At 37.4% G+C, this 10,295-nt stretch overlaps 1 protein-coding gene across 1 annotated transcript; it reads left to right on the top strand.

Annotated features, from left to right (window-relative positions):
* Nucleotides 1–6,496: 6,496 nt before the first annotated feature.
* AGTR2 (angiotensin II receptor type 2) lies at nt 6,497–9,443 on the top strand. The gene is made up of 3 exons (XM_007463891.1): nt 6,497–6,607; nt 6,754–6,815; nt 8,083–9,443. Exon 3 carries the CDS (start codon nt 8,122–8,124, stop codon nt 9,211–9,213), a length of 1,092 nt encoding a protein of 363 aa, XP_007463953.1. The 5' UTR covers nt 6,497–6,607; nt 6,754–6,815; nt 8,083–8,121; the 3' UTR covers nt 9,214–9,443.
* Nucleotides 9,444–10,295: the final 852 nt, after the last annotated feature.

Here is a 10,295-nt window from a genome sequence, read left to right as displayed (position 1 = left end):
ACCAACAGTACTAAATGTTCACTGAACATGCCACTGAAAATAACTAAAGCACAATGAAAATAGTAATGCAATTTGTTCTTGAAGTTCATTCATTTATGTATTGATTTGTTATCTTTTTCTCTGGACAATGTGTTTTGGAATGTCTAGGCTACAGCTCACTTTTTTAAGCTCAACGTAAAAGGAGAATAAAAGCAGGGGAGGCGGGGAATGGGGAGCTACTGCTAATGGGTATCAGGTTTCTTTTAGAGGTGATGAAAATCTACTGGAATTAGATAGTGGTGATAGTTGCACAACGTTGTGAATATACTAAAACCCACTGAATTGTATGTTTTAAAAGGGTAAATTTTATGGTATATGAGTTATGTCTCAATTTTTAAAAATAAATAGAAGCTGAATAATTTCAATTGTGTGACATATAAAATAGGACCAGTATAAAACATGGGTGTTAATACTGAAATAACGTGTAATAACATAATCGTAAAGAATTCTATCAACTTCTAGATATCTGAAAATGAACTAGTGTCTTGGGGGATACATTGAAAATTATTTACAGTAAAAATTCTGCTTTCAGTTATAGATTTTACAAATCTGTGTTCAACACCATGAATCCAAATATCTGCAGGATAAATGTCTAAAAGCTCAAGCAGTCTCAGAATTGCCAGTGATAAAAGTCTCCTGTTTTCACTTCCTTGGAATTAAGACCCCAGAATCCTCCCAGAAGCCCACCCCCAAACTTCCTGTCATCTTCCTCTATCTTCTAATCTTAAATCATTTTATACCCCAAAAGCGAAACATGCCCAAAGTTGTACATCATTTTGTTGTTTTTCTGTTGTTTTAGGGGCCTGAGGAAGAGGTTGGGGCAAATGAGCCCCTCAAACAAAGCCAAATAACCATCTGTTTTTATTATTCTCTGTGAACTGATGGCCAGTTTTGGAGAGATGCTATCCCCCCCCCTTTCCCTCTATCTTTGTTGTAGACACAAAGAGTGGGGCATTGCTTCCCCTCCCCCAACCCTTGCCCATCCTCCAACTTTGTTTGTCTAATTAATCAAACAAGAGCTTTAATGTCTTCTAGGCTGCCTGGAGCAGGGACGTGACTATAGCTTCATCAGTAATAGTAATACTTAAAATAATGTATCGATAGAATTGGGTGGCTACCAGAAATTAGCGTTCAGAGAGGCAAAGCTAGCAGAGAGAATGGTTTGGGGGAATCATCAATCTGGCTTTGAGAATGATAATCCCTGCTATAGAATTTCCCAGAGCTGAAGTGAAATATTCTCCCAGTTACCAGCTTTCCTGGTCTGATTTGCCTAGTCACCAAGCCAGATTTTCCCCCTTTACTGATATTGTGAAGGAGATAGAGTGCTTTAGATAAAGAATACAGCTTTATGGTCATTGCAAAACAGTATATCCTTATTATAAATGAATACATTAGCAGTCAAGGTGGTACATCAGTTTTGTAAGAATTTTGTTGGCACAAGTTTATTGCTGAAAACCTGGGTATCCTGAGAAAATTCAGTCTATGGACCTCAAGCCTGAGGACCAAACCCTAGACTTAATGATTTGTTGATCCACTGCCCTGTGAGAGATCCAACCTGAACACATATCCCTCAAAACATCCTCATTACCTAACAGTGATATTTAAAGCTTGATAAGACAACTGGTTGGTTTGTTCAATTTAATTAACTGGCCATTTTGGATAATTTAATCAAACTAATCGTAGGAGAAAAAAAATTACCCACTTAGGTTCAGTGGCTGGGACTGCAATATTCACTTATAAAAGACAGATTAAGTAGAAAAAAAAAACAGTTTATGAACATACACATTCTGCGTTTGGGTGGGAGAACTCAGTCATGAGTAACTCAAAGGGGTGGTCAGAACTTGGGCTTATATAGCATCTTAATAAAAGAACAATTAAATTGTAGAGAAGTGACAAGACAAAGGAAAGGGGGTTTAGATTTTTAGTGGCAAACTGTGGGAATGTAAGATGCTACGGAAAAAACCCAAATGAACTTTTTGGCCAACCCAATACAGTTGACCCTTGAACAACATGGGTTTGAAAGGCAAGGGTCCAGTTAGATGCAGATTTTTTTCAATAAATTCTTCCTACAGTATACGACCCTCTGTTGGTTGAATCTGCCGACTTGCAACTGTGGGTAAGGAGGACCCATTGTAAAGTTACACATGGGTTCTCAATTCCCCCGGGGGTTGATGCCCCCAAACCCCTGCCTTGTTCAAGGGTCAACTGTATATGGGGGAAATGAGTGGAAGATAAAGATTATTTAGTAAGACTTGTTATGTAGATTCTTCTTGGTGTCCATCTCTGGGCCGATAGAGTCTAAAGTTTTCTCCAATTCATTAAGAATTCTGTCCTTCTTGGTAAAGGAAAGGGAGACATGTTTACAAATTTATGTCCTGCTTTTAGGCAAATAGGGGGAAGGCAGAGAGCTTTTCTTGTATCTGCTTCTTCTCGATCTTCTTTACCTCAAAATAATCCTTATGCCAAGGTGGCATACTTTGGAGTGGCATATTGTGATACCCTACATAATCAATTTAGTCAGATAAATAGGAGAAAATGTCATATCAGTTAGCTGATACTTTGAATATGAGTCAAAAATATAGACTATTTTTAATTGTTTATTTTTCCAACAGTTGGGTTACATATATTGAGATGCTATTTGGTAGAACTAGGGTGCCTTTTGTGAGATCCTGCTCTGAACATGATGCTCAGGCCTGCAAATGCCTTTGGGGTAAAGGGAAATTGGAACTCTTCCTCCTCCTTATGTTTTTGGGACCAGATTCAGCTGGCAGCAACCGGTCGCAGGAATGTACTGAGTCAGACATCCATTCATTTCACTGCATGGATTCCACTTGTTAACTGATTTAATAGTCCTCTCACTCACTCTCTATGTGATGCCTAGGCAGTCAGTTAATTTGATACAAACAGTCACTCATATTGGCCATTTTACTGAATTTTTAGGCTGGTTTCTACAAAATGGTCAATCTAATTGTTATTTCTGATTAGAAGTCCTTATTGTTTTTTCTCACTTGTTTTCATCCTGACATTCTTGTTCTCATTGTATTGGAAACTAAAGAGAGGCACACAAATAATCTGCAAGGACATATCAACAAGGCAGTCCTCTTCACTCTCCGCCTTTCAGGGACCCCCAGGTTTGGAAAAGCCCAGTGGCAATTCAAGTAAGGCTTCCCTGTGGTAACTGAATTGAAAAAAGATTAGTGTTAAGTATGTATGTGGGTAATTGCGGGGGTGGTACTTGTGTGTGTGTGTGTTGAAGTTGGGAAGAGTGGAAATGCTACTGTTCTGGACAGGAACTCAGAGAGGTGACTGAAAAACAAACTAAAAAGGAAGGCCGATATACATTTAATCATTTCATAATCTGCACCTCTAATCCTCACCTTTATAACCAGGGCATGTATATCCAGACTTTTGCATTTAATAGTTTCTTTTCTCCTTCAAAACCTCATCTGGGGACTTCCAGTGGTTAAGACTCTGAGCTTCCAATGCAGGGGGTGCAGGTTCAGGGAACTAAGATCCCACATGCAGGGCAGTGCGGCCAAAAAAAAACCAGTGTGAGTGTGTGAGTTGGGGCAAGAGGGACAAATAAGATTTTTCCTGAGGTTTTTAGCAGAGGAGAAATTCCTCTCAAGAGCATCTTTTTTTTTTAAACTTAGCGTTAAGTAATCTCACAATAAATAAAAGGTATTCACTAGAAAAAAATTAATTCAATATGATTTACCATTGTTTAATTCTGCTAGCCAAGCTGCACTTGTCCTGAAGAGCTGCATAATTTATTCAAATGACCTGGGGCTTTTAAAGTCAATCTTCCAGCAGAAAAATTACCCTCTGCCCCCAGGAGAGTGAATTTTTTTGTGTTGTACTGCTTCCCATGACTGACATTTATTTGACTCTCAAGTGTATTTACATTGTTGGCTCAACTTGGAGTTCTTTACTGAATCAATAATATGCTATATTTCTCACTTCAAGTGGTGTCAATATTATTACTCCTTTGCTTTTCCTTTTTTCTTTTCTTTGCTTTTTTTCCCTTATTTCCCTGCAGTTACATAGTTTTTCTTTGACCGGTGAAAATTTTTACTCCTAAGATTATAAAGAAACAGAGTAAATGTCCTCTTAATCTTCTGGGAAATGTGTGCCTCTTTAAACTTTATTTACGTCAGAACTTACTGTAATGAAGGACAAAATCTCTAGACAAGGTCCCCTGCTCCTCGGGGGTGTTCAAGGCTAAGGCTCCCAGAGGCGAGCCTGCAGTTTGTTCTCAAAAGTTTATAGCTCACCTCCTGGCTATTTCTTTAAAAGGGGCATGAGAGGGGGCTAGAAATAGAGCAGGGTGGGAATCTGACCCATCGTGACCACTCAGGAGGCTCTGGCCTGGAAAATTCCCCTGTACGTGGTAAAAACAAACATTCAAAATAGAGGGAGAAACCAGGCTTAAACAAAGAGTGAAACCAGTTCCCATTTCAACTCTCCTGCCGATAACCATATGTGCCCGCTCATTTGTTTCCCAAACATCAGTTTTCCATCATTTGGACAGAGTCTCAACCTGAATCTGTCCAGAGCATAGGAAGCAAATATTTTGAGATTTCATAAAATGCTGTGTCTGTATATTAGGAGCATTTGCTTAATGTTCAGTCTACCGAAAGAAACAGTGAAATGGTATTGTGCAAAGCTTTGAATCCTACTATATTTTTCAGGCAGTGGTGACCTCTTCTTGCTGGTCTCATCCGCCTGTGCACTACAGGATTGACTTCAAGATGAATGGAGAAACAGACAAATGTCAAAAGCCATCTGTTTTGTATCATGTCATTTGTAATTGTGTCTTCCATCACCCACCCTCCCTTTGTTGCACTCCTTCTGCCAGACCGTTACTTAGGTCTCCGGCTACTTCCTCAGAGCCTGCCTGCCCTCGTCCTCCACCTGCAGCCTGCAGCCTGCAGCCCGGGTAGGTGCACTCTTACTGCTCTCAGAAAGATATGATCAGTAGAAATAACTGGAATCCTTTATACCCATGTAAGTGTCCTGGGTTCTCTGATTTTCTGTACTCACTGTAGTAAACTAGTCACACATTTCACCTACCTGTGGTCTCCATTTTGGCAATAAAATGAAGAAGAATATTTTCTACCACATAACAATCGTCAGACTCTTTCTCCCTTCTTTAATGCTCTGTAACAGCTTATGAATGGTCAGCAGGGACTTTTTGTAAATGTTGCATGTTTTCTCTTTGCTAGGACAAAGGGTGAGATTAAAGGACCAGCTAATGCTCCCTCCTGTAGTGTGGAGGTTAAGAGCGTCAGCTCTGACTTTAGAGTGCCTTAGTTTGAATTCCAATGTTCTCATTTAATAGCTATGTGACTTCAGAAAAGTTACTCAAGCTCTGTGAGCCCTAGTTTCCTGATTTTTAAAATGGAGGTAATATTAATAGCCTATAATAGCATCTACCATGTACTAGGCACGGTTTTAAGCACTTTAAGTATATAAGCTCATTTAATTTTCATAACTCCATGATGCAGGTAATTAACATCATCCCCATTTCTCAGATGAGAAAACTAAGACATGAAGAAGGAAAGTAACTTGGCCACGGTCATGGAATTAGCAAGTGGTATAGCCGAGCTTGTGAACCAGGCAGTTGAAACCCAGAGGCCATGTCCATACCAGTGTGCTATATTGCTCCTCCATTAAAGTATCGAGCAAAAAGCACTTGGCACAGTATTTGGCACATGGCGTTTATTGTCAGCTGGTATTATCACTTCTTATCACTTCCTACGTACTTAACTTTCTTCTTTTTGTCACTCCTGCTTCTACTAGAGTTATTGTGAAAGGCTAATCACCCCCACTCCCACAAAAAGAAAAACAACAGTGATCTAGGCTGCAGTAGCTGCCTAATTCTTCTCACCCTGTGTGCTTTGTATTTAAACCGCAAATAGGACAGAGACCCATGAAAGGAGATGCTACATGTTAATACTTCTTTTAGAAGACGTGAGAACTATATCCCTACCATCACCACCTCTCCAGCAACAAGCCAACAAAAATTGCTTAAAGCAAGGGAGAAATTTTAGACTTCAAGTAAAGTTGCTGCTGTTCTTTAATAAGCAGGGGTAAATTTTTCAAAAATTAATGAAGGTTGCGAAAGATGCTGATGGACAAAGATTCTACTACTAGAATATATTCCCTAGTCTCCACTCCTTAACTCATTTTAGAATGCCAGTATCGGGGTAAAAGAAAGAGAAAATTCTGCAAATAATTATATTCTTCTTTTAAAGTAAGCCACTGACTTCAAAATTCTCTAACACATTTGTGGAAACTTCATTTTTTTGTTTGAGATTTATTTGAATGAGCTGTTATGATTGGAGACAGTGAGAATTTCAGATTAATGTTTTGCAGCCAAAAGAAAAAAACTCTGGAAAACTGGCAAGTGTTCATAAGTCAGCCCTAGAATTATGTAGGTTGAAGGCTCCCAGTGGACAGACCGAACATATAAGAAGGAAACCAGAGATCTGGTGCTATTACGTCCCCGAGTCTAAGGGAACGAATAAGCACAGAATTAAAAGCATTTTCAGCCTGAATTTTTAAGGTAGGTCTGCACAATTTATATATACTCTGGAAAGTAGAACATACATTAAATGAAAATATTTTTTATGGATGAACTTTTCCTTTTTCCTGTATTTTAACACTATTTTGCAAAACTCCTAAATTATTTAACTGCTGTTTCTCTTACAGGGGTGCACTTAGGAACTAGGCAAGCTGATTTATGATAACTAAGCTTTAAACTCCAACAACCAGTAAGTCTTCAAGTGGGTTTATTTTAGATTCTTTCATGTTAATTTGTTAGGTCAAGATTACGAAAGAATAAGCTTTAGACAAAAATTGTAAGTTTGCTGTTTATTAGGAGATTCTTTGCTGATTACATTTTCACTGAGTAGTTTATTTATCTGTGTTTTGAAACTATCTAAAGGAATAGTTGTTCCTTTACTGTGTTTATCTTCAGCTAATTTTCTTTTGTTTTAAAATAAAGTTGCTACTAAAACTAACAGTATCGCAAAAACCTGAATATTGACCATAACATTTGAGAGCCAAGTAGCACTGTTACTACTTAGTTGTGTTAAACTAAAATAGCAAAGGAAAAATGATACAATTATATCATGATTAATCATTGATATTCAATTCTTATTTCATTGAGCAATATAACTTTTTCTATTTGACCCTAAATCAGATTTGGCTATTTTTTTCTCTTTTCCTAATTGAAAAAGAAAATAGATTTTCTTTTAAATGGATTAAACTTAAGTATCTATATGTAAAAGTAATAGTCTCTATTAAAATGTTATGGGGGCTTTTAAAAATATGCACATATTCCATAACTACCTCGTAATTATATTATTATTGTGAAAACAATGGAAAAGTAGAACTAAAGGAATTATTTTTAATCAGTAAAAACCAACCATAATCCCCCATCCCAATATGTTCCTTTTTGCATATTCTCTTTCAATCTTTTGTACACTTACTTATTTTTTCCATAGTTTATGTTACTTATATTTTCCATTGCTGGAATGATTTGTATATAATTAGTTACTTGAATAAGGCATTTCTCTACGCAATAGCAGGCAGCAGTGTGGTTTCTAGAAAGTATATAGAGTGAGATATGTGCTCAAGTGTTTTTGAAATGCTAACTTGTCTTATTTCTTAGTTCCTTCTTGTTTCACGCATTTCCTATTCTGGCTAACCTTTTGAAATATTAATTTTCTTTAAACCTTTTCACAACATAATAGAAAAGATGGGCAAAATGTAGTTTTGCTCAGAATTTTCAGTCTTGATGCTAGAATGTCTTTTAACTTCTTGGTATTATTGAGAAAACTCTCTTTTCTTCTTCAAGAAGTAAAATCCATTCTTATTTCATAAGGCATGCTTCCGTTTCCCAATATTGTCTATAACCATCCACCATTTTTTGCTTTCAACAAACTTTTAAAATGCTAATGACTTGATGATGTCCTAAATCCTGTATGTGCTCTGAGAGGTTTTTGTTGGTTTTTTTTGTTGTTTTTTTTCCCCCAGAAGGTGTAAGAATTAGGAGCTGCTGACATTTCAGTCAATATGAAGGACAACTTCACCCTTGCCACCACCATCAGCAAAAACATTACCAGCAGTCTTCACGTCGGACTTGTGAACATTTCTGGCAATGAGTCTACCTTTAACTGCTCCCATAAGCCATCAGATAAGCATTTAGATGCAATTCCTATTCTCTACTACATTATTTTTGTGGTTGGATTTCTTGTCAATACTATCGTGGTTACACTGTTTTGTTGTCAAAAGGGTCCTAAAAAGGTTTCCAGCATTTACATCTTCAACCTGGCTGTTGCTGACTTACTGCTTTTGGCTACTCTTCCTCTCTGGGCAACCTATTATTCTTACAGATATGACTGGCTCTTTGGACCTGTAATGTGTAAGGTTTTTGGTTCTTTCCTGACCCTGAACATGTTTGCGAGCATTTTTTTTATCACCTGCATGAGTGTTGATAGGTACCAATCTGTCATCTACCCCTTTCTGTCTCAAAGAAGAAATCCCTGGCAAGCATCTTATATAGTTCCACTTGTTTGGTGTATGGCCTGTCTGTCCTCATTGCCAACATTTTACTTCCGAGATGTCAGAACAATTGAATATTTAGGAGTGAATGCTTGCATTATGGCTTTCCCACCTGAGAAGTATGCCCAATGGTCAGCTGGGATTGCCTTAATGAAAAATATCCTTGGTTTTATTATCCCTTTAATATTCATAGCAACATGCTATTTTGGAATCAGAAAACACCTACTGAAGACCAATAGCTATGGGAAGAACAGAATAACTCGTGACCAAGTCCTGAAGATGGCAGCTGCTGTTGTTTTGGCGTTCATCATCTGTTGGCTTCCCTTCCATGTTCTGACCTTCCTGGATGCTCTGGCCTGGATGGGTGTCATTAATAGCTGTGAAGTTATAGCAGTCATTGACCTGGCACTTCCTTTTGCCATCCTCCTGGGATTCACCAACAGCTGCATTAATCCCTTTTTGTATTGTTTTGTTGGAAACCGGTTCCAACAGAAGCTCCGCCGTGTGTTTAGGGTTCCAATTACTTGGCTCCAAGGCAAGAGAGAGAGTGTGTCATGCCGAAAAAGCAGTTCCCTTAGAGAAATGGAGACCTTTGTGTCTTAAACATGAGAGTGGAATGCATGTTATCAACATGGTTACTTGGTTTGAGATCTCCCTGAATTATCTTTTAATGGCTTTAGTAAAATAACAGGTTCTTCCCCTTCATGTAATCTTCTCTCACTCTTCTAGAACAGGAAACCAAATGTAACTCTGTTTTATCCTCCAGTGACTTTCAAGAATTGCCCACCTTTTTTTTTTTCTGGTCTATCTGTACAAGACTGTCACTGGGGAGATGTATCCATAACTGAGAAGTAACTGGGAATTTATCTCAAATTATAATTAATAGGAAGTTATGAATGATGATTTGGAGTTTCAGATTTCTCCTTGAGATATGCTGGAGTTTTTATTGGTTCTTAGATCCATTTTCATCAAGCTTTCCTCTTGAACCAAGGCCGGTCTTTTAACTCACTGCATTATTTATAAGACATTACGCTAAAATAAATGAGCACTTCTAAGTGCAGTGTACTACAATAGATTGGTACCAGTTATTCAGGCTCTAGGCATATGCCTTCTACTTTATATTATAAATAATAATCCTTTTATATTTTGCTTGAGCATAAGTTTGTATTTAAGGTATAGCTACTTATTGAGTAGGGTTAGGAATATAGATTAGATCATATGTACTCCTACATTTTAGCTTTTATTTACAGTTATAGGAAGTAAAATGTATAATAACATAGATTTGCAATAAACAAATATTTGACTGTTCACTAAAGTCTGAATAAACACTTTTTAAATTTTCTATCCATTTTCTATCTAACTACTGTTTGAAGGTTTCTATGTTCTCTGATAATTTTTTGAAAATAACTAAACAGTGTTTAGTGTATAAAATGTAAAGGTCATTTTTTACATCCTTGACCTTTGGGATGTGGTGCTTTGATATATAAGAAGTTGACTTGAGTTTTATTATTGATGCTTTGGTTCTGGGTTGCTTCCCCAAATATCTGGGTGGCTTATTTAACTCTTTACTTTGTAATAAACCCTTAATGGGCATAGGAAAAGATTATGTCAAAATTCCATTTTGACACCCAAGGAGGACAAAGAGATCCAGCAAATGACACGTCTGGTGTCACACAACAAACCTA

Source organism: Lipotes vexillifer, unplaced genomic scaffold (genome assembly GCF_000442215.2).
Source record: "Lipotes vexillifer unplaced genomic scaffold, Lipotes_vexillifer_v1.1 scaffold167, whole genome shotgun sequence".
Taxonomy (NCBI): Eukaryota; Metazoa; Chordata; class Mammalia; order Artiodactyla; family Lipotidae; genus Lipotes; species Lipotes vexillifer.
This window is presented reverse-complemented; position numbering and strand designations above follow the sequence as displayed.

Bases quoted from the DNA above. Each gene is read 5' to 3' on its own strand.
- AGTR2 (XM_007463891.1), top strand. From the start codon at position 8,122: ATGAAGGACAACTTCACCCTTGCCACCACCATCAGCAAAAACATTACC.